At 47.2% G+C, this 24,685-nt stretch overlaps 1 protein-coding gene across 1 annotated transcript; it reads right to left on the bottom strand.

The window, feature by feature from the left end:
* Positions 1–70: 70 nt before the first annotated feature.
* SPIB (Spi-B transcription factor) lies at positions 71–17,691 on the bottom strand. Its single transcript, XM_063137695.1, has 6 exons — positions 17,608–17,691; positions 10,466–10,493; positions 9,251–9,332; positions 3,881–4,068; positions 2,857–3,004; positions 71–467 (listed from the first exon to the last, which is right to left on the bottom strand). Exons 1-6 carry the CDS (start codon positions 17,622–17,624, stop codon positions 169–171), a joined length of 762 nt encoding a protein of 253 aa, XP_062993765.1. The 5' UTR covers positions 17,625–17,691; the 3' UTR covers positions 71–168.
* Between the last annotated feature and the right edge of the window lie 6,994 nt (positions 17,692–24,685).

The raw sequence follows: 24,685 nt of genomic DNA, 5'->3' as shown, positions 1-24,685 counted from the left end.
AAACCTGCCCCACCCTCCTTCTTTGAGACTGTCCCCCACCCCACCCCACCCCCCACAGCGTTTGCTTTCTTGCAGCTCGGCTGGTGGAGTCCAGAATGGGGTCTGGACAGCGGTCTGTTTATTAGTGACTGGCCCAGCCACCAGACTGCTTTTTGGGTGGGTGGGGGCTTAAGAGGGGGCCGACTGGCCCAGCAGCGAGGTCCCAAACTGGTAGGTGAGTTTCTTCTTCACCTTGCGGATCTCGCCCGTCTTGCTGTAGTTGCGCAGGGCCCGGGCCATCTTCTGATAGGTCATTTTCTTGCGGTTGCCCTTTTGCTGCCCCCAGCGATGGGCCAGCAGCTCCTTCTGCTTGGAAGAGAATTGGAAGATGCCCGCTTCCCGCTGCACCCACCACACACACTCCTTCATATCTCCGCGCTCCAAGAGCTCCAGCAAGAACTGGTAGAGGCGCAGCTTCCGTCGGGAGCCTGGAGAGAGAGAGAGAGAGAAGCAAAAACGCTCAGAGGAGCGGATTGGGGGCTTTGTTCAGGCTGCGGCTCAGGCAAGGGGAGGGTGTCCCCAAGCGGGAACTATAGATGCCTGGCTGTGACTTTTCTAGTTGAGAGAGGGGTGTGATTTTTTTTTAGTTTCTAGTGAGGACTAGAAACTTTTGGAGCAAAGTGAAGGAAGCCCGGGTCTAGGTGGTTGTAGGGGTGGAAAATTACTACATTAAGAAAGAATTCAATGCCTATTTCCAGGCAGCCTCCAAGGGCTCATCCACACCAAGCAGGATATTCCAGTATGAAAGTGGGATATAAAAGGCAGGATCTACACTCCTGCTTTATAGTGCTATTGAAGTGCACCGACAACTGTTGGGGCCCATGACACATCAGCATCAAGCAGGATATAACACCATGAAAGTGGTATATGGCATGTGTCAATGGGCCCCAAGAGTTGTCAGTGCACTTCAATGCCGCTAGAAAGCGGTAGTGTAGATTATGCCGTGCACTTCAATGCTGCTATAAAGCAGTAGTGTGGCTCCTGCCTTTTATGTACCGCTTTCATACTGATTTTATAGTGGAATATCCTGCTTGGTGTAGATGAGCCCCAAAGTCTGGGATGCCACAGAGAAGCGAACCCATTTTTATCTTTATTGAATGGTTGGAAATCTCTGCATGATCTGATTCTGGCAAACTTCCCACCTCTGACTAAGAGGATTCACATAGGCAGAAAATGGGGGGGGGGGGCAGCCTCAGATAATGGAGACATCCTCTTATTATTGTTGTCTGGGTGTACAGCTACCTCTGGCCCCTCTCCAGCTTGACATGTGGACACTTAGGAAACAGCAAGAGAGGCAGCTGCAGTCGATTAGAGCTCCATCTGGTTCTGTTTTGAGGGCAGACAGGTCCTCAGGCAGTAGCAACACACCACTGGCTTCCTTACCCCTGTCCTGTGTGCAAGACAAGTACTCCTTCTTCCATGTGCTGGGTGGAAGGAGCCACAGTAGGGAAACATCCTGGCATTGCCTGCCTGAGATTACAATAACTTCCTGCATCATCGCAATGTGGAAAGGAGTGTTGCTGAATCTAGCTTCAGCCCATACCAATATATGCAGTGAGCCTGAAGTGTACCACTCTGGTCTGGAGGTATGGAATAGCAGTAGTAATACTATTACTAGCACTACTACTAGTAGTAGTAATAACACCATCATCACTGGTAGTAACACCAGCTGTATAGTAAACACAGCACTGGCTCCAGATTTTGGGGGCCTTTAGGCAAAGCACCCTCTATTGTGAGCTAGCAACTTTATCATTCTGGAGGCATGGGACAGTAGTTCCAATAGTAGTTGTACTACTAGTAGTAACACTGATAGTAATACTAGCACATTGTTGGTACTATATAAATAAATAAATAAATAAATAAATAAATAGCAGTAGTAGTAGTAGTAATACTACCACCACTAGTAGTACTACCAGCTTTACATTAAAGCCACTGCTGGTTCCTGGATTTTGGGAGGTCCCTCAGGCAAAGCATCCTCTATGAGCACAATTAACCTGGAAGACACACATGTGCGCAAACATGTTTTGCAAAATATGTCCATGAAGGCCAGAGTCTGCAGGAGAGAATTCTTGAATTCTCTCCTGCAGACCCTGGCCTTCATGGACGTATTTTGCAAAATGAGATTGATGATTCTTTTGGGGCCTTGGTCAAATTGCCTGACCAGGTCACGCCACAGAGCTAACCCAGAGTGGACTGCCACCATCTGTCCATCACCTTCAGTGGAATTAACTCTTGATATGTGTGTGAATGCTCAAGAGATCACTAGTGGGAAATACAATTGGTTGTCTTATGTATTACTGCAAAGAAAGAAAAAAAAGATGCATGGATAATCTGGGATCTAAAATGGAGGATGGAGACACCCACTCAGGGCTGGAACTTGGCAGACTACATTATTATTATTATTATTATTATTATTATTATTATTATTATTATTATTATTATATTCAGTCTCAGCATTTAAGCTTCAACTTGCGTTAGATTAACAGAAAACAATAGATTTTTTAGAAAAAGTAACTATTCACAATTGTACTCCACCTATAAAATGGGTATGTTTTCTATCCTGTCCTAAACATTTCAGAAGTTTTACAAATGTTTAATTCTTTGATAATATGCTGCATCTATGCATGTTATGCTTTGTGACTTAATGTGTAGTCTGCAAATGAGATCATACGTTTGAGTTATTGGCTCTGCACACACTTCCAGTTCTTGTTTTGTTTTTGTGGCACATTGTAGAGTGATCATGGTGGCCTCACATCATCTGTTTCTGTATATTTGGAGGTACCTGTGTCTTAGATTCCCCCACACCTGCACACCTACCTGGCTCAAATCCATGTGAGAGATTCTCATCCAAATCGCTGTCAGAAGACACTTCCAGATTCCGACTATCCCGGCTGAATTCCTCTTCTTCAGATGACGGGCTGGACACTTCTCTGGGAATGGAGTACTGGCCACATGGGAGGTAGATCTGTGGAGATCAGACCATTAAGGAAAAGCATGAGGGTGAAGAAAAGCTGAACTTTTTTCTTTTTTCATGAAACGACATAACCTGGGCCTTGTAATACTATAGAACAGGGGTGGGCAGAAGGCAGAACTTCAGATGTTTTGAACTTCCACTCCCAACATTCCTGACCATTGGCCATGCTGGCAGGGGCTTCTGGGAGTTGAAGTCCAAAACATCTGGACATCTACCTCCTGCCTCCCCCTTTGGTATACAGCAAAGGAGCAGGGGGAGGCTCTTTTCCTCTCACCCTTCCTGAAATCTCACCCCTGCAAACCTGGAACGGCTCTATGAAGCTTCTGTTCTTAGGCTGGCTGTAGCCTTGAACAGAAGCACTATTAGCAGCATTTTCTTGAGAGTTCCTATTGATAGGTTCTTGGATCTCCCAACATTCTCTCTTTTTCTTTATTTTGTTTTAATTAAATGCAGGAGTTTTTTTTTTTTATCAGAACAGTGCTGCTGTGATGGGTGTGTGTGGGAGGACTGCTTAACCTTTCGTTGCATACCATTTTCCCAGGTCAAAATCATCCCCAGATTAAAAACATGGGTACAGTTTTCCCTATAGTGGGAACACCTCCCTAAAATAAATTAATAATAATAATAATAATAATAATAATAATAATAATAATAATAGTAATAGGGTTACAAGACAAATAGCACCTCCATTTCCCCCCAATAAACCTAGGACTCCTAACACCCAGCAGCAATTTCTTTTATTTCCCCTGACTCTGTATTCTAGTCAGAGAACCCAGGAGTCCTGTCTTGCCTCTCCCCAACTTCCTAGGGAGATCCCAGCGGCCCTGGCTCTCACCCCACCCCAAACCTCGTGGGCACTGCCCTCACCTGCATGTTGTACTCTTCCGTGTTCTGTGTGTGTATCATTCCATCCTGGCTGTAGGCAGCGTCCGAGGAGGCCTGGGGGTATGAGCCCGGCAGGTAAGAGACTTGGACGTTCTGCAGCTGGGCCAGGTGCCCCACCTCGAAAGCTTCATACCCAGGCTCCAGCATCTCTAGCCAGTTCACACAGGACTCTGAAAAAAATGAACCGTTAAGTAAAGGCGGAAAGGATCCAAGAGATCTGGCCGGCTCTCAAACCCACTGGCTTGCAATCTTTGGGGGGGGGGGGGGAACTAGCGGCGGAGGATTCTGCAACAGGTGAGCAAACGTCAGGCTTGCAGGACAGACGGCTGGATGGATTGTGTGGGGTGTTTTTTGGTTTTTTTACTAGAACTGAGAGATGCATCAACCAGAGGCAGGCACAAAAGAGTGGCCCGCGGAGGTGGAGCCAGATGCAAATTGGTGGCTGGAAAGCAGAAGCACCAAACAGAGGCAGCGGTTGCAAGTGACCCAGCGGAACAATGCTAAACAGCCCACAACTATATAATAATCTGGATGACAACTGGAACAGTGGGGTAAAAAAACGGACAATTTATTAGAGTTTGAAAGAAATTATAACAGGATTGAGACATGTGCAACATTATATCACAACAACAATAATAATATATTTATTTATTACCTGCCTCTCCCTCTGGATCGAGGCAGGGAACACCACCAAATACAATATAATACATGAAATTAGTTAAAAGAGCATATAAAACCAATACAATATTAAAATAACAATCACAGCACCTTAAAATTCTTAGGTTTAAAATTCATCTGGGCAGGCCTGCCGGGAGAGACGAGTCTTTACGGCTGTCTTAAACTCAGAGAAAGCTTTAATCTGACAAATCTCCTTCGGCAGGCCATTCCACTATCTCGGCAGTGTACATGTATATATAACTTCACTCTGTTATATATACTGATGTTATAGGTATATGATGTTGCATGTCTCAATCCTGTTATAATTTTGTTCAAAATCTGATAAATTATCCGTTCTTTTACCGCACTGTTCTGGCTGTCATGCAGATGATTGTGCAGTTGTGAGCTGTTTAGCATTGTTCTGCTGGGGCTTGAAGGTGGACCCAATGACCTATTGCTCCCCAGAGCAATACACCAGGACAACGCTACACGTCTAGTGCAAACTGCCTAGGAATCAACCAGTACCGCCCACCCTGTTCCGGGATTTCAGTGGAAGTGTAAGATCTCCTAATAAGGGACGGGGACGGAATCCAATTTTAAATTTTGAAAAGGAATTTCTCAATGCTTATTGCCTTTGCTGAAACCCAGGAAGGCCTGCAAATCTCCTTGTTTTTCCTCATGGCCAATCTTTGCTATGCCCAATGCACTTTATGCCCAACCTTCGTACCCGCCTTGTATTTAACAACCAGCCTGGTCACCGCAGGCGACAAGCAATTCCATGCAGGCGAGTGAACGGACTGACGGCGGTGGAGGAACGGATCTCTCCTGGGTCACTCTGCCTGTAGTCCACATGGCAGGAGGCACATTTTACACTGTGTGTCCGTGCTTCTCCACAGCCAGCACGGAAATGGAAGCTACTAGCCTTTTCGCAGGCTTGTTAAAAAATACATCAATTGTAGGCCAGCACCTTTTGTGGGGTTGTTTATAAGGAGTCTTGTGCTTTCCCTCCTCTCTTTTCTCCCTTCCTTCGTGCTTATGGGGCTGGCGGTGGGGAGACACAAGGCACAGCTCCCCGGTGCATCATTTGCACCCATGCCCACTGTTTGCTTAGGACCCTTCACATGCAACAGGTTTGGTTTATCCTGGAAGACGTTGGTGACGCCATCTCTGCCTGTCTGCATTATGAAGCCTGGAGCCCTGGCTCCAGCTACTACATGGCTCCCTCTTAGGTACAGGGGGTGGAGGCAACAGTGTTCAGGCTACAAAGAGCTTTCTGTGTGCCCAACAGCTGCAGACCTGAGTCTGTGCAAATGTAGTAAGCCACCGATTTGCATAGTTGTGCAGCAAAAAGCCTGCAGCCTCGCCTATACCCACGAGAGGGCGCAATTTGAAAAGCCAATGGGCATTCTTGGACTTGTTAAACTCTACGCAAAGGAGGTATTTTTGTCCATTTTACAAAGGAGCGGAGGGGGAAACTACATGCAAATCCTATATACCAACAGCGCTCTTAGTGCTGCAAGTGTGGATCCTTAAACCAGCCAAAAAGGCAGCATCTGTGCACAACAGTGAGATATCAGAAGGCCTGAGGGAGCCCCAAGATTTGCAGAAGAAGAACAAAAGCTTAAAGGGAGGGAGCATGCTTTATCTTCACAACAACCCTGTGGGGTAGGAGAATGAGCTTCATGGCTGAGTGGGGATTTGAACCCAGCTCTGCCTGATCCTAGTCTGACACTCTAACCCAGGGTGGAGAACCTCAGGCCTTCAAATTGTTGTTGGGCTCCAACTCCCATCATCCCTGGCCATGCTGGTTGGGGTTGATGGGAGCTAGAGTCTGACAACCAGTAGGCACAGGTTCCTCACCTCTACTCTAATCACTACCCTATACTGCCTCACTAGGACACACCTTTTCATTGTGTGACCCTCCTCATGCATTCACACCCACCCCTGACTACTTCCAGATTAGAAGCCACTGCTCTACCCCCGATTTCAATGGGTCTACTCCAAATACATCCAAGTTTGGATCCAACCCAAAGAGTAGCAGCAAGTCTAGATCAGATAAGGAAATGGAAGCCAGCAAACGGAGTATTACCAAAACAAAAGGAGAAGCTTGGGAGGAAACAAGTTACTCTGGGGGGAAATGAAGCAGCACAGCTAAGAACAGAGGCAAAGGGGTGAGACCCAGAAAGAGAATGGCAGCAGTCAAACTGGGAAAGACTAAAAAGCAATAAACCAGCATCACTGTAGTACGAAGAAATGTAGTGTGAACTACAGAAGGAGAAGGGTTGAAGCAGACACCAAGGTTTCTTATTTGGGAAGGAGGAAGAACAGAAGCATTACCCAGAAAGAGAGAAAAGATGGTCAGACCGAGAGCTCCGTTTTGGGATAAGCTAAGCTTAAGTCAACCAGAGGACACCCAGCCAGAGATAGCAGAGATATTAGAAAGGGAAGACACAGAGCTGCAGGCAATCAGGATGGAAAACAAGTCCACTTCGTATGCAGTCTCGCTTTTTGATGGATAAGCTGGAACACCCAAGTCCCAGGGCATTGCCTGAAGGCCTGTGGTGCAGGCACGTCGCTTGAAGCCAAGCAGGTTCCGGGTCTGGCCAATGCCTGGATGGGAGACCATCTGTATGTCACCTTGACATTCCATAATGCAACCTTCTCCAACCCGGCGCTCTTCAGAAGATTTTATTTATGTATTTATTCACTAGGATCTCAGGGCGGCATACAAAAGTTTTGAATCAGAACACCCTTCATCCCTGAACACTGGCTGGGGCTGATGGAAGTTGAAGTCCGAAACATCAGGTGGGTCTCAGGCTGGGGGAAGGCTGCCACCATGAAAGGACAGCAAGCTGTAAAATAGATTAAGGGTGCAATCCTATGCATGTTTAGCCAGAAAAAGATGTCCCACAACTCCCAGCATTTCCCAACCAGCATAGCTGGAAGTTGTATGATGTTTTTCTGTCTAAACATGCATAGGATTGCACCCTAAAAAACTTTTTTTTAAAAACCCACCAAATCACATGGATACCTTTGGAGTTGCTTGGTCACTCCGGCCAGTTCTCTGCTTTCAGCATGGAGGACCTTAGTAAATCTATCCTGTGGCCTGGGTTGGCGGTTGTTATGTTGAGGATGAGACTTTAAGGCAGAAGGTTAACTGATGGGAGGCCAAACTAACTGGAGAGGTAAGGCTTGTGAGACTTACCAGCATGGTATAGCGGTTAGTACGGGGGTAAGCAACTTGTAGCTGTCCAGATGTTTTTGGACAACAACTCCTATCAGACCCAGCCAACATGAGCAGCTGTAGTCACAAATACCTGGAGAGTCCTGGGTTGCGTTCCCTTATGTTAGCGTATTGGACCAGGTCTGGGGAAACCTATCTCAGCCATGTAGCTCACTGGGTGACCTAAGGCCAGTCACCATTACTACCTCACAGGGTTGTTGGGAGGATAAAATGGGCTGTACTGGGGAGAACATACGTTACCCTGAGCTCTTTGAGTGGAGGGCAGGACAAAAATAAATACATCCATACTGATATATTAAGGGAGGGGAACCTCCAGATATAATCAGGGCTGTGGGGGCCCCAGATGGTGTTAGACCAACTCTCATCAGCCCCAGTCAGTGTGTCCTTTAGTCAGGGATGATAGGAGGTGCAGTCCAACAATATCTGGTGGGGCACTGGTCTCCACCCAGCCTGTGCAATATATAGTCTGGGCCAATCTGGTGACCTTCTCCAGATGTTCTGGGCAACAACTCCCAGTATTCATGACCACTGACCATGCGGGCTGGAGCTGATGAGAGTTGGAAGTCCAAAACATCTGTTGGAGAAGGCCAGTCTGGGCTTATGCTGCAGTACTGCCCTGTTTCGTAACACAGGAGAAAAAGGAAAACCACACTAAGGATGTGGCAGGAGGTGGGGTGGGTGGGGAGTGCTGAGGGCAACAGACTGGCTTTGACTTTGGGGCACAGTGGCCAAAGAGGCCGGCCACCATGGGACTGGATTATCATCACATCCTCCTCCTCTGGGACTGTTCCAGCCCCCTAGAGAGCACAAAGCCCCCCCCCCCCCAAATTGACATCTCTCTACAAATCATACAGTGTCCACACCTGCGGGAAGCTCTCACTAGGCCCCCAGTACGCAACCACATCCCAGAAGCCAGGCAACAGCCGAGTACATGACTAAATCCAGATTGCGCAAGCAAAGTGGGGGGGGGGGGGCGGAGAAAGGAACTTTTCTGTTGCAGGCTGCAGCTAAAACAGGAAGGCGTGCACAAAAGACACTTCTCCGGAGGGGCTAACGGCTAAGCAAGAGTGGCCTATGCAAATCAGCATGCGAGCAAACCAGAAATTTTATATATATATATATATATATATATATATATATATATATATATATATATATATATGTACACACACACACACACTAACTATTCTTATGTAGAAAATGCAGTCTCCCTGCTTGGTCTCTAGGCTCCTGCAACTAGACTTTATCTAGCGGGTGCAGTTTATTACCACATTTGGGGGGATGCATTTCTAACCGATCTGTTTTTAATATTTTAATTCTACTTCGGTGTTGTATTGCCGGGAGCCGCCTTGAACACCATGTTTAGCAGGAAGGAGGGATACACATTGAATACATCAATCAATAAAACTCTTTCCGCCCACCCCCAGCCCTGCCGACAAATTGTTCCTCACCTGGGGAGCTCTGGGAGTCTGCAAGGCAGGAGGGGAACGTGGGTTCTTGCTTGCAAGAGTCATAAATGCAGCCATTGGGGAACTGAGAAGCACAAAGCAGCTTGGTGAGCGGCAGAACTTCCTTCTCAAACATGCCCCAAGATGGAACGACAATGCGGGAGCCCTCCTGGTTCTCATCCCGCCCCCGCCCCGCCCCGCCCCAACCTGACAGACTACAGGAAGGGAAATTGCGGTGTTCCAGGGGCTGTTGGGACTCCAACTCCCATCAGCCCCAGCCAACATGGCCAATAGTCAGGGTTGATGGCTGCTGGAGTCCAACAACACAGGTTCCCCAGCCCTGTGCTAGACTTGACTTTTATTCCATGAGAACTGTGGAACCTTGGCTCCTAATACACACAGCTGACACCCACCCACACCCTGAACATGTCTTAGACCAGAGGTGAGGGACCTTTTGTCTGTCAAGGGCCATGTCAGGGATAAAAGTAAGGGCTGCATTCTGGTGGTGGGTGGTGCCAGAAGTGAGCAGGGGCATTGCTTCTCTCCCTCTCTCTCTTTGCCACCCCTTTTCTCTCTCCCTCTCTCTCTGCCACCCCTTTTCTCTCTCTGCCTCTCTCTCTCTCTTTCTGGCATCCCTCTTCTCTCTCTGCCTCTCTCTGGCACCCCTCTTCTCTCTCTCTCTCTCTCTGGCACCCCTCTTCTCTCTCTGCCTCTCTCTGGCACCCCTCTTCTCTCTCTGCCTCTCTGGCATACCTCTTCTCTCTCTGCCTCTCTCTGGCACCCCTCTTCTCTCTCTCTCTCTCTCTCTCTCTCTCTCTGGCATACCTCTTCTCTCTCTGCCTCTCTCTGGCACCCCTCTTCTCTCTCTCTCTGTGCCACTCCTCTTTTCTCTCTCTCTCTCTGCTGCCCCTATACTACCTCTCTGCCACCCCTCTTCTCTCTGCCTCTCTATGGCACCCCTCGCCTCTCTGTCTCTGCCACCCTTCTTCTTTCTCTTTCTCTGGCACCCCTCTCCCCTCTCCCCTCTCTCTCTCTCTCTCTCTCTCTCCCTCCTCCATCTTACCCACTGAGCTGCTGGCGAAGAGGGAAATCGCTCTTGCCAAAGGTCTGAACTGATCAGTTGCAGAGGGCTTTTGCAATCAGGCTGTGGGGCACAGCCCTTGGCTTAGACTTTAGTCCGTTCACAGAGAACTCAATAATCCTGAGTCACGCACTTACCGTATATTCAAACTGGGACCCTTCAAACCTGCCAAGAGAGAAGGGAAATTAGTAAATATTTATATGTGTTGCTGAATCTCCTCCCTTGCCCAAACCTCTCACCCCCATGGGAAGTATCCTTAGAATAATTCTGAAAGCAGAAGATGGCACAGGCTGAAAAGTTAGTAGTGGCCTCTGGCACACGACAATAGCTACTTGCAATGGGTTGCAAGCATTTTTTTTCCACAGAGAGAATTATTATTATTATTATTATTATTGCATTTATATCCTGCCTTTTTTCCTCCAAGGAACTCAAGGTGGCGTACATAATCCTCCTCCTCTCCATGTTATCCTCACAACAACACCCCTGTGAGGTAGGTTGGGCTGAGAGTCTGTGACTGGCCCAAAGTCACCCAGTGGGTTTCCATGGCCAAGTGGGGACTAGAACCCGGATCTCCCGACTCCCAGTCGAACACTTTAGCCAGTACGCCACACTGGGTTTTGTATGAATATGCCAAATTACAGCACCGCCTTGTACATATTTATTCAGAAATCCCACTGTTTCAATAGGGCTGTCTTACAGGTAAGCCTTAACTAATCAATCAACTAAAACTGAACATCGATCGATTAAGATTTGAGTAGGAAAGCATTTTAGAAATTCATTGTTCTTCTTGTTTATTATTTGTCATCACTATTATGACTATTTAGGCTGCCATGGGACTGAAGATTTTAGACTACGACGTTAAGCGCCCACAAAACAGTTGTTTGGCAGACCGCTGGGAGTCTTAATTCTGTTAGGGAATGAGCAATACTCTCCCGGCACATCTTGTTTCCTGTGGGTTGCATAAGTGGCCTTGGGGGGGCCGCATAAGGGCTGAACGTTGCCCATCCCTGAGCTAAAGCGTTCGCTGATCAAACTACTCATTCAAACAGACTTGCAGTTCAGCCGTCACTTCGCTCTTCTAACTTGCAACGGGATGAATGATTAAAGCCTTTCAGCTCATTGTAGAGATGGGACGTCGTGGGTATATTGGAGTTTATGGCACGGCGGCAGCTGGGCCAAACTGCAACGCACATTAGCCTTGATGCAAATGTAGGACCGTTTTCTTCCGGCAGCAACTTGTTCCCAATAGTACAAACAGACACCTGCTCAGGAATCTGAGTAAAACTTGCAGCTCGGGGCTGGGGGATCTTCATTCACTCCCCCAGAGGTAAACTATGGAGGCTGCATATCAGAGGTGGTTGAGACTAGAGCAGGCAGTGGGCGGAGCCAGAACCAAAGGGGGCGAAGCCAGAAGCGCATTCTGGTTTCAGAATCATAGAACAGTGGAGTTGGAAGGGGCCTATAAGGCCATCAAGTCCAACCCCCTACTCAATGCAGGAATCCACCCTAAAACATACCTGACAGATGGCTGCCCAACTGCCTCTTGAAGGCCTCTAGTGTGGGAGAGCCCACAACCTCCCTAGGTAACTGATTCCATTGTCGCACTGCTCTAACAGTCAGGAAGTTTTTCCTGATGTCCAGCCGGAATCTGGCTTCCTTTAACTTGAGCCCGTTATTCCGTGTCCTGCACTCTGGGAGGATTGAGAAGAGATCCTGACCCTCCTCTGTGTGACAACCTTTCAAGTCCTTGAAGAGTGCAATCATGTCTCCCCTCAGTCTTCTCTCCTCCAGGCTAAACATGCCTAGTTCTTTCAATCTCTTTTCATAGGGCTTTGTTTCCAGACCCCTGATCATCCTCGTTGCCCTCCTCTGAACCCCGTCCAGCTTGTCTGCATCCTTCTTGAAGTGTGGTGCCCAGAACTGGACACAGTACTCAAGATGAGGCCTAACCAGTTCCAACAATTTGGAAGCTATACTTATATTAATGCAGCCCAAATAGCATTTGCTTTTTTTGCAGCCACGTCACACTGTTGGCTCGTATTCAGCTTGTGATCTACAACAATTCCAAGATCCTCCTTGCTTGTAGTGTTGCTGAGCCAAGAATCCCCCATCTTGTAACTGTGCATTTGGTTCCTTTTTCCTAGGTGTAGAACTTGGCCTTTATCTCTATTAAATTGCACCATTCTCTCTAACAACATTAAGTTAAAGCCACATGAACTATTGGGGGAGCACAGATTCACAACCCGTTATAGATCAACTCAGAATTGAGGCTAATTTTGGAGCAGGGAATTGGGTATGCAGGAAGGCTTGCTATGCAATTGAGAATTTAATTTAATTTCTGTGTTACATTTATATCCCACGTTTTCCTCCAAGGAGCCTAAGGCGATGTCCATGACCTTGCTCCACTGCATTTTATCTTTATTTATTTATTTAAGCATTTTATGCCGCCATTCAGCCAAAAAAAAAAGAAAAAAGGGCTCTCACGGCGGCTTACAAAAGTATTTCTTGACAGTCCCTGCCCACAGGCTTACAATCTACAATCTCCACAATAACCCTGTGAGGTAGATTAGGCTGAGAGTCAGTGACTGGCCCAAGTCACCCAGTGAGCTTCATGGCCGAGTGGGGATACGAAACCGGGTCTCCCCAGTCCCACCACTTTGCCACAGAGTTGTGGGCACTCATGCTGCAAGACATGTTGAACTGGGAGGGGAAAACTCTAACCAGTGACCACAGGTGGGAGCTCCCACCGCTCAGTTGATACTGACAGGTAGGGACCCTGGGGTCAGTCCCTAAGCTCCTGTCGCTTCTTAAGTGACCCATCTGACCACATTACAGATGGAGAATCAAAGCTATACAGAACAGGCAATATCAGAAGCCCCGTCTCTTCCAGCCAAATCCAGTGCGTTAGTCATTGCACCGCAATAGCTCCCATCCACTCATCATGGCTATGGACTGGGCTTGCGTGGCAGGCTACATGTTGGCTTTTGCTCCAGTTTCAAATCCCTGACAGGTGAAATCAGGAAATACCGTTACCTGCTCCAGGGGTATGGTAGATTTCTCAGAATCCTGTGTTCACTTCATGTTTTTATAGCTTGATTGTATTGTGAAATTAGGGACAATACAGTGACATCCAGTTTGCCTTTAATTTTAGTGAGATGCAATTTATTGGTGATATAACATTACTCTCTTCTCCCATGTGCTTATTTTAGTGTTGAATAGTGTTCATTCAGGTTTCCCAAATTCCATTGTAGGCGTTCAATTGTAAGCATTACTAAAGCTTCATCTGTAACTTTTTCTGTTAGGTTGATCATGAAACTTGAACATACTACTACATGAGATGATCCCATTTGTGGTGTAGTGGCTAAGGTGTTGGACTGGGAGTCAGGAGATCCAGGTTCTAGTCTCCGCTCGGCCATGGAAACTCACTGGGTGACTTTGGGCCAGTCACAAACTCTCAGCCCAACCTACCTCACAGGGTTGTTGTGAGGATAACATGGAGAGGAGGATTATGTACACCGCCTTGGGTTCCTTGGAGGAAAAAAGGTGGGATATAAATGTAATTAATAACAATAATAATAATAATAATAATACCATATTTCTTTGATTGTAAAACGCCATTGATTGTAAGGGTAATAGTGATAATTCCATGTAGCAGTGAGTACGCAAAAAGTTGGGCGTCCCCTTCTCTGCGGGCAGAGAAACTGGTACACCGACTGCATTTGTCTAGCAGTGTATCATGATCCCACTGCTAAAAACAGATTTAGATTAGGGGGGGGGGGAACGACTACAAGTCACTTTGTCTGTTGGGCTCAGTCCCGTTCCCCCCATAATTTGCAAAATGGGCAGATTAGTGACCTGCCTCTCTGGTCCAGTCACTTTGAGGGCAAACAACACAACAATTGTTGTAAAGCACTCCAATGTCGTGCAGAATCAAAACATAAAACCGGGGTAATGAGTAAAGACTTCTCTGAAATGATTTTCAAGGCAAATAAGTACAAGAATGGAGGGAGGGAACTCGAAAATAATAGGGGAGGGCTGAACGGGGGAGGGGAGGGTCCGAAAGATTGGTTGGGGCGATGTTTGTGGGAGGTATTGATTGGGGAAAAGTGGGGATGGGATAAAATTTGCAGGGAGCTGGGAGTATATATGCAGCTTGATTTAAGTTTTTAAGAGCGTATGAAGAGCAGTGCTGGATCAAACCAAAGGCCAACAGCATTCTAAGCGAACCTCCTCCCTAAGGAGGCTCGCTTGGCACCTACATTATATGCTTTTAGACGCCAGGTGAAGACCTTTTTATTCTCCCAGCATTTTAACAATCTATAAATACATATTAACTTGGTGTTTTAAATTCGTAATTTTGCATTGCTGCTGTTTTGATCTGGTTGAGCTTTTATATTGTATTTTATATTATGGTTTTATACTGTTGTTTCATACTTTGAATGTTTTTAATTTTTGTGAACCGCCCCGAGAGCTCCGGCTATTGGGCGGTAGAGAAATGTAATAAATAAATAAATAAATAAATTCTGCTCACACAGTGGCCAACCAGAATGCCCAGTGGGACGCTCACAAGTAGGGTATGAGCCCAGTGGCATCTTCCCACTCATATTCCCCAGCAAGTGGTATGGAGAGGCATATACCCTCGGATAGTGGAGGCGATATGTAGCCGCCATGACTAGTAGTCACTGCAAAACTTGCCCTCCATGAATTTTGTCTGCTCCCCTTTTAAATCAATCCATGTTATTGGCCATCACTACATCCTGAGGTAGCGAACTTACTTTCTTTTGTATCTTCCGAATCTCCTACCATTCAGCTTCATTTGATGCTCTGGTATTATTAGAGGGGGAGAAAACGCTCTCCCTGCCCACTTTTCTTCACATTGTGCTTTTTTTTTTTAAATATACCTCTATCATGCCCACAAACACCCTTACTCGGCATTTCCCCCCTAAGCTAAAAAAACAACAACAACCCTCAAATAGGGTTAACCTTTCCTCAGAGGGGAGTTGATCCATCCCTCATTTTGGTTGCCATTTTCTGCAACCTCACCATTTCTACAAATTCTGACAGAAGGAGGCGGCATCAAACCAAAAATAAGGGAAGGAATTAAAAAAAGGCGACTACCTTGAGAGACTCTTTAATTAATACAAGGCATCTCTCTCTCTCTCTCTCTCACACACACACACACACACACACTGAGCCCATCCAATTATTTCACAGAGTGTACAACCTTGTACCCTTCTAGAACCTGACCTGTTGGACTATAGCTCCTATCATCCCCAGCATGATAGCTTGGGTTGATGGGCATTGTTGTCCAATCTACTACAACAGGAAAGAGAGAGACCCACGGCTTAAGAGAAGCTACAGGCATTCAGAGTCTCAAATGTACAGCAGGAGGGAGGGACGTGTGTGTGTGTGTGTGTGTGTGTGTGTGTGTGAAATCAACGTTTGGGGCGGCCGCTCAAGCCCCTGACATGTCCCCCACCCCCATGCACCACCCAGTCTCAGTGTCACACTCTCATGAACCGAGGAAATATTCAAATCTAATTTCCCCCCACCTTTGCAGGCCTCAGGCTTTGCATAACAGGCAGAGGGGAAAGAAAGTGAGAGGGAGAAAGGGATGGGGTGTGTGTGGGGGGGAGAGAGTGCAAAGCACAGAGCTTCGGGTCAAGGAGGCCTGGGGGAGGGAGCCGAGGCGAACTCAGTGCCTTTGCCCAGGAAAGGGCCAATGTTTCAGGGCTTCCCTCTCTGGCAGGTTCCCACCAGGATTTTAAGGCAGGGCTCCTGTGCCAGAGAGAACAAGCACATGGCAAAGAGACATGTTCCCAGGTAGACCTTTTCCTAGTATTATCTCTCCAATGCTTGGGGGCGGGGAGGGGGGACAGCTGCTGTTGAACCTCCCCCCTCCCGCTCCCTCCCCCACCTTCGTGATTGGAGGCTGAGTGCTTGGCACTCAGGCAGAGCCATGTACGGATCCTGGCCCCAAAGGTAAAAGCCCCCCACACTGTGGAAGTCCGACCCACTGCTGACACCACACCTTCATCGGTTCCTTCCCCATTTTCCCTTGGATCTTAGACTGGGGGTGGTGGAATGTGGGGGGCAGGATGGAGCGTAGGGGGTAAAGACCTGGGTTCAAATCTTGAGCCAGTCTCCAGCTCTCAGCCAAAGCTACCTTACCAGGTTGTTTTGAGAAGGGAAACCTTATATACTGCCCTGGTCAAGGGTAGGAGCAAAGCCTAACCAAAATTCTAATAAGTCCACCTTCCCCAACCTGGTGCCCAACAGGTGTGCTCTCCACTACAACGCCCAGCATCCCTCCCAGCTGGTCCAACACATCTGGAGGGCACCAGGATAGGGAAGGCTGAAATAGCACTCGGGGCTCTTTGTACCCCATCTTTCTACAAACGACTCCCCATTACCTTGTGGGGCGGGAGGGCTCCAGCCTTTCGGCTCCAAGTAGTAACAGGCTTCCGACGGCCCTTGAACTTACTGGATATACTTTTAGTGTGGCTGCTGGTTCGGTTTCTTAATTTGCCTCGTATTCTAATTTATGACTTTTAATGTTGTTTTAGGAAATGGTTCTTATCTTGTTTAAATTATCCGTCCCTTGAGGGCCATCTCAGTTTAACAACAAACCAAAGGAGACCTGGCTTTCTAGACGGAGAATTCAGCAGTCTGAACTCACACCCGTCTCCCTCCCCTGGTCGACCGCCCCCCCCAGGGCCGATTTCATCTCTCACCGTCAGGACCCAGGCGTCCGAGCACGCACACCCCCACCCTCCTTTGGAAAGACCCCGTGAGTCCCGGTTCTCAACCCTTCCTAGAGGAGGAGCGCTCGGCTCTCCATTGGCGCCATCCACCTTCAAACGGGCCGCCTCGCTTTTGCAAGCCCGCGAGGGCTGCGGGGCAGAGCTCCCGAAGAGTTCCACAGCCGACGCCGAGGAGTGGGGTGAGCAACGGCGGACCCTTGGCAGTGGGGAAGCCGCCTCGAACGGAGGGGCGGGGGAGGTCAATCTCCATGCAAACTGCATAAAACAGATGCCGGGGCTCATGCCTGCCTGAAACGCTCCCACCACCGCCTTTGAATCAAGAAAACGTGGCGTGTGGCTGTTATCCACTCTGCACATGTTCAGAGGCCGCTGCGTGACGATTCCTCAGTTCTTTAACAAAAAATGAAGGGGGTAAAAAAGATTCCGGGGCAGTTCCCGAACTCCAACTAATGCCCATATTATATATAATGTATGTAACCCCCTTCCTTCCGAACCCGTTCCCTCTCCCGACTCACTGCGCGTAGTCCAGCATCCTCAGCGAAGGGGCGCGTGCAGAAACACCCGGCCAGGGTAGCTATAGGGCCGGCGATGGCTACCCGCTTTCTCTTTCTACTGCCTGCAGCTTGGCCCGAGGGGGGGCGGATTTATATAGCATGGCAAAGGGGTGGGGGGGGGGGCGAGAAAGAAGGGTGTGACCTCACAACGAAATTCCCCCACTGGGGAAAGGCGTGGCTAGCCTGGCCGGCCTTACGCAATTAGGTTTCCAGTACCCGGTAAGGGGGGGGGGGGAGAGACCTAAGAAAATGCCACACACTTACCCGATAACCAGGAAAAGAGTTACGGAGTGAGGTGGGTGGGGCCCACGGCCACTCACATGGGAAGGCTCTACCAACAAAATCCCAGGCAAAGTTTGTGGCTTTTTCTCCCCGGCAAGCCAAAGGGGAGGTTTGCAGCCAAACTAAAGTTCTGCCGGTGGGGTGGGAAGCTCAGGTAGCCGCGTGGGCCATCAGAAACATGCCCGAGTCAAGACTTTTATTCGGCCGACTCAGTGGCCTCTCCTCCACCACTCAAATGTGCAAGCTTTCGAGATCTCCAGGTCTCTTCATCAGGCAAAATGTTAGAAAAAGCAGTTTGGCGGGGGTGGGGAATCGGGGGGAAACAAAGCTGACGAGGTTGAAGAAGTCACGATGTCAGAGTCTTAAGATGCGGTGGGGGAGGATTTTGATACGGTGGCCGCAGGGCCCCTAGTTATCTACCCGTGGAGGCCGTGGAAATCAATGGGTCCTAAGTTCAGTTCAATGAGTCTGGATCCAACCCACATCGGCTCACCATCTAATCGATCGTCGTCGTGGTGTTTACTCGGGAGTAAGCCCCGCTGAGTTCAGGAGGGCTCGCTAATCGCTCCTTAGGCAGTAAGATTTAGGCTTGCGGTCCAAACGAAAACGCGCAGAGAGACGAATGCAGGTCTACTCAGGAGTAAATGCCACTTACTCCCTTGTATCGTTTGAGGAGTGCAGTTGGGAAAGGAGGCGAATGGTGTCACCCTTGAGAGATCCACCCGGACTCCTGGGTCCTCTCTGGGGAGGCCCGTGGACTGGCCAAGGGAGCTGGAAGCCAACTCAAAAGTAATTGTTCCAGTCAAAGGTGATTTATTAGCATGATAATGGAAGGGTAAAAAAAAAAGTCTGCAAAGACACTTGTGTCGTGACACCTTAAAACTAAGAGATTTATGGTAAAAGCTTTGGTGGCCTTTTGGATGCCACCAGAAACTTTTTTTAAATTTAACTAGTTATTAAATTTATATCCTGCCTTTCCACTAAAATAGTGTCAAAGGTCGTAGAAAGGATGAGTCGTATTTAGGTCACCCTTCTCCAACCCTGCATCCTCCAGATATGTTAAACTACAATTCCCATTGTCCTGGGTTGGGAAAAACTAATTTAGGTACTAGCCCCCTCCTCCCAACACAAACAGAACTCCTCCAGCATATCTGTGTTCTGAGCAGTTCTTCTTGTGTGAGTCGCTTATAGGGGGTGGGGGTGGGGGTGGGGGTCTTCACATCAAAACCAAAGCACCCACCTCCTCCGAGTTTGCCACGTCATGGTTTCCAAAGCGGATCAAGGTGGTTCAGCCCCATTTTGAGCCAGGCGGGAAATCTTCAGATCAGGAAAAGAGTTCTGTGTAGCTCCAAAACTTCCCAAGATGAGCAGCAGGCCCACTACGAAGGGTGGGGGGAGTCTCTAAACTCTGCTGAGTTTTTCTGCGTATCTCATAAAATCAAAGCATGAAAAGAAGGGGCGTGGAGAAAGATAGGTAGAATTGGCTTTGTGGCCCATGACCAGCCACTGCAGAGTACAAATGTAAGAATTATGTGAAACATTTCACACCAGCCTTCCCTAATTTGATGCCCTCTGGATGTTTTGAACTCCAGCTCCTATCAGTCAGCGTAGTCAGCAGTCAGGAATCCTAGGAGTTGTAGTCCAACACATCTGGAGCGCCCCAGGTTGAGGAAGGCTGTTTAAAGTGCTTTTTTTCCCTCGCTGCTGCTTTTTAGCTTGCTGTGTAACCGTGTTTGAAGGACGATTGCTTTTACACTTGTTGCGATTGTAGTGACTCTGCTTTTGGAGGTGAAAAGCAGAGTATAATTTTCTTAAATCAATCCATCATTTCCACCACCACCCTTCTTCCAAGCTGCTCAGGGCAATATGCAATGAGTCCTTCCCTCAACCCCCTCAGCTCTGTACTACATGCACCTCTTTTTATTATTATTAATTATTATTTATTACATTTCTATACTGCCCCATAGCCGAAGCGCTCTGGGCGATTTACAAAGATTAAAACATTAAACATTAAAAATCTAAATACAAAATTTAAAACCATAAATGCATAAAAATGGACAACATATAAAGACAATATACATTTAAAAACAACTTTAAACTCTCAGCCTTGCTTAAAGATAGATCTGGGGTCAATTAAAAACTCAACATATGCTGTTAAATGCCTGGAAGAAGAGAAAAGTCTTGACCTGGCACTGGGTCCAGGTTATTTGAAAGAACGTATTCTCCCTTATGAGCCTGCCCGTGCTTTGAGATCTTCTGAAGAAGCCCTTCTTTCAGTACCACCTTCTTCACAGGCATGCTTGGTGGGAACATGGGAGAGGGCCTTCTCGGTGGCTGCTCCGGTGCTCTGGAACTCTCTTCCCGGGGAAGCTAGGCTGGCTCCCTCCTTGATGGGCTTTCAGAAGCAGGCTAAAACTTTTTTGTTCAAGCAGGCCTTTGGAGAATTATTATTATTATTATTATTATTTATTTATTTATTTATATAGCACCATCAATGTACATGGTGCTGTACAGAGTAAAACAGTAAATAGCAAGACTGCCGCATAGGCTTACAATCTAATAAAATCATAGTAAAACAATAAGGAGGGGAAGAGAATGCAAACAGGCACAGGGTAGGGTAAAACTAACAGTATAAAGTCTGCACAACATCAAGTTTAAAAGCTTTAGGAAAAAGAAAAGTTTTTAGTTGAGCTTTAAAATCTGCGATTGAACTTGCAGTTCTCAAATGTTCTGGAAGAGCGTTCCAGGCGTAAGGGGCAGCAGAAGAAAATGGACGGAGCCGAGCAAGGGAAGTAGAGGCCCTTGGGCAGGCGAGAAACATGGCATCAGAGGAGCGAAGAGCACGAGCGGGGCAATCTATGTTAATGTCTTATAATTTTGTTGTTGTATTTTTTAATTGTTTATGGTTTTGTTCCCCCCCCCCAATGTATATTTTAAACTTTGTAAGGCCGCCTTGAGGCCCAGCATTGGGCAAAAGGCGGGATACAAATAAATATAATAATAATAATAATAATAATAATAATGATGATGATGATGATGAAAGTGTTGGCGCTAGGCAGGCCTTGTTGGGGAGATCATTCCATAATTGAGAAGGTCTTCTCCCTTGTTGCACTTTTATCTTCTTAAAAGTGTAAGATAGTCTGGCCTGAGAGACAGAGGCACAGCAAGCTCTGTGGCCAAGTGAAGATTGGGAGATGGGGTTTCCTCGGTCAAAGTCCAACTCCATACCAGCACCCATCCAACCCCAGGTTCCCTAGATCTCTATCCAATAATTTGTTTATCTTCTTAATCAATTTTTTTCACCTCTTAAACCATGACTGGGCAACCCGTGGGCCCTCTAGTTGTTTGGACCTACAGCAATTCAGCCCTAGCCAGTATAGACAGCAGTGATGGATCATGGAGGTTGTAGGCCGAAATATTGGGGCAGCCCTGCCTTAAACAATCCTGCAACCAACCAACCCCCACCGCAGTCACATCTTAGGATGGTATCCCTCATATAAAAAAGGATCCTTCCATAAAAAGGTAACAGCATTGCCCTGTTCATACTGGGACAATTACACGTATTAGTATCTGTAACATTCAAGTCGTGCATTTACATTCTTTACCTTGTCCATCCTCACAGCAGCCCTGTGAAGTAGGCTTTTAATGTTCTTCAGGTGGCAAGTGACCAGAAAAAAAGGCCTTCTCAGTGGTGGCACCCACATTGTTGAACTCCCTCCTGAGATGTGTTCACCTCATGCCCTCCTTGCTATCTTTTAGCGAAGGCCATCCCTGTTCACAAACTTTTAATGGAATTTAGAATGCGATCCTATGAATGCTTAGACAGAAAAAAGTCCTACAACTCCCAGCATTCCCTAGCCAGCTGGCTAGGGAATGCTGGGAGTTGTAGGAATTTTTTCTGTCTAAGCATACATAAGATTATACCTTTAATCATGCTTAATGTAGACCCACTAAAATCAAATTACTCGTAATTTAAAAGTCCCATTGATTTAAATGGGTCTACTCTAAGCATGACTAAGACTGGATCTAATCCATTGGTACAGACATTTTAGGTATCGATAATAGCACTGCACACAAACCAACTCCCAGCAATCCCTTTTCCCCATGTAAACTGTGCCCTGAATTGGTTCTTAATCCTTTGTGTTCCCTCCATTTAAAATTGGAACTTTTTTTTGAAAGCTGTTTGCTGTTTTTAGTTCTTTAGGGTTTTGTTTTTTTAAGGCTTGTGGTTATAATTATTTAGTGGGTTTTAAAAAAGGGAACCTTGGCAAAAAGGTAGGATATAAATACTGACTCGATATATGCAACCTCCAGTATCAGAGGCAGTAAACCTGTACACACTAGTTACTGGGGAACATGGGTGGGAGGGTGCTGCTGAACTCTTGTCCTGCTTGTGGGTTCTTGATTGGCAGCTGGTTGGCCATTGTGTGAACAGAATGCTGGACTAGATGGACCCTTGGTCTGATCCAGCAGGGCTCTTCTTATGTTCTTATAATTGATAAATTGTGCTAATTTTACAGGCAAAGGGTAAAGGCAGATCATGCTGAACAGTCTGGCACCCACAAGAGTGCCCCTGCATCTTTAACATTGCCAAGAGGGGGTGGGGAAGCAGATCCATAAATGCACTTGCACTTTTTTGCCTGATGTCATCATGAGGACTTTCACATCTTACACATACTGGGAAGAAGTAGTGTTCATACGGCATGCCGTAAGGGACAAAAGGCTAGTTTGTAACCGAGCTGGATTCTGAAACCAGGCCAAAGCCCAAATACTGTAACCAGAGGAAAACTTTTTAAAGTTTTAAAATTGTTTTAATTGAAAGTCGCCTTGGGGCCCTATTTGGGCTGAAAGGCAACTCATACCTCCAGTATCTGAGGCAGTAAGCTTGTATGCACCAGTTGCTGGGGAACATGGGTGGGAGGGTGCTGTTGCATCATGTCCTGCTTTGTTGGTCCCTGGCCAACAGCTGGTTGGCCCCTGTGTGACCAGAGTGCTGGACCCTAGGTCTGATCCAACATGGCACTTCTGTTCTTATATATGTATAAATAAATCAAGCAAATCAATGTAAACTCCATTTGACGAAGTGGCACTCAAGAAAGCTTACACCACTGTGTATGTGTTGTCCTTAAAGTGGCACAATATTGTTCTGCTGTTGCTTTTTGTTCAGCTTTCTCAGAGATCGGCAAGGGAACCCTGCGTAATTCGCTGCCCTGGTCCTGGAGACAAGGGCGGGCTGACACAGGGAGAGCCCCTGCCCCATATGCCTCAGCCTCACAAGCAGAGCTCACGTGGACGACTAGGCAATCGTGACTTGCAAAAGAATCTGAAAGTCTGCTATCTCCTTCAGACACCTTTCCCCCGTTATCTCCACTGCCTTGACTCCTTCATCCGGATTGGGGGAGGGCCCTTACTCAAGAACTGGGGAGGGGGAGAGATCGCAGGGCAGCCCTCACGCTTCTGCCTTCTGCCAAATCTCCCTCTCTCCTTTTCTCCCTCCACCTCCTCCTTCTTGCTCAATTTGGATAACCGGTGACTTGATCTTCCACAGGCAACCCCCTGGCAGGAGCAGGTGGCCAAGTTTAGTTATGAGGAGGGAAGGGGAAAGATAAAAGATACACACACACAGCAGAAACTCTCCCCCCCCCAAAAAACACACACATTTCTATCTGAAGGACACATCATCATCTGGCATAATTTCTGCCCAACATGGCCATTTGGCATTTTCATAACAACCCTGCGAGACTAGGATGGGGAAGAGCTGGGTTCAAAATGGGGGAAAGCTTTTGTTCACCAGGTGGCCATGGACCAGTCATTTAATTCTCAGGATAACATATCTTGTGGGGTTGATGCAAGGATTAAACAGGGGAGGGGGGAATGATGACACCATGAGTGCTACCCTGACCTCCTTGGAGAAAGGGGTGGGGGGAATAATAATAATACGGTAATGACAATAACAATTTTGTATTTATGGAATTCAGCTGGCAACAATGGGAGAGACCATAGTTCACTGGGAGAACATGGACTGCAAGCAGAATGCCCCAGGTGTAATCTCTGGCACAAGGCTGGGGAACTGGTGGCCTTCCAGATGTTGTTGGACCACCACTCCTTTTATCCCCAACCATGGGCCACACCAGGTGGGGCTGATGGGAGTTGGAGCCCAACAACAGTCATGACTTGAATGTAAAAAATGGCCACCCACATGCACCACAGCCTATTGTGGTTTAAATAAGCCACAGTGAGCTGTTTGATCACACAAATTGGCCCGTTGAACCATGGGTTGATGTGTTGTGTGAACCCAGCCACGCAAACAAACCATGGTTTGTTAACCGTGAGCCCACAATTCACAACCCAACAACAAACCATGGGTTCTCTTCATGGGTTGTTCATGGTTAACAAGTGTGGTTTGTTAGCATGGCTGGGGAATAATGGGAGTTGTAGGACTTTTTGCTGTCTGAACATGCATAGGATGGTGCCCCTAATACATTTATTATGATGCTAACATTTGTGAACTATAGTCCACTTCATCAGATGCATGAAGAATTCCAACTTAACCCCAACGTGACACAGGTCCCAGCTGAACTGGAATTTGAACCCATTTTTTCCCGTCTCTGCTGGAAGCTCTTTTGTAACACCATTTGAGTGAGCTGTTTCTATGTGCATTATTTTGATCGCACAATTTGTTGACTGCAACTATCAGGTAGGCAACAGCAAATAGGCATTCAATAAATGATTAGGAGTAATTTAGGGTTTTTTCCTT

This window comes from Elgaria multicarinata, chromosome 11 (assembly GCF_023053635.1).
Source record: "Elgaria multicarinata webbii isolate HBS135686 ecotype San Diego chromosome 11, rElgMul1.1.pri, whole genome shotgun sequence".
NCBI classification, from domain to species: domain Eukaryota; kingdom Metazoa; phylum Chordata; class Lepidosauria; order Squamata; family Anguidae; genus Elgaria; species Elgaria multicarinata.
This window is presented reverse-complemented; position numbering and strand designations above follow the sequence as displayed.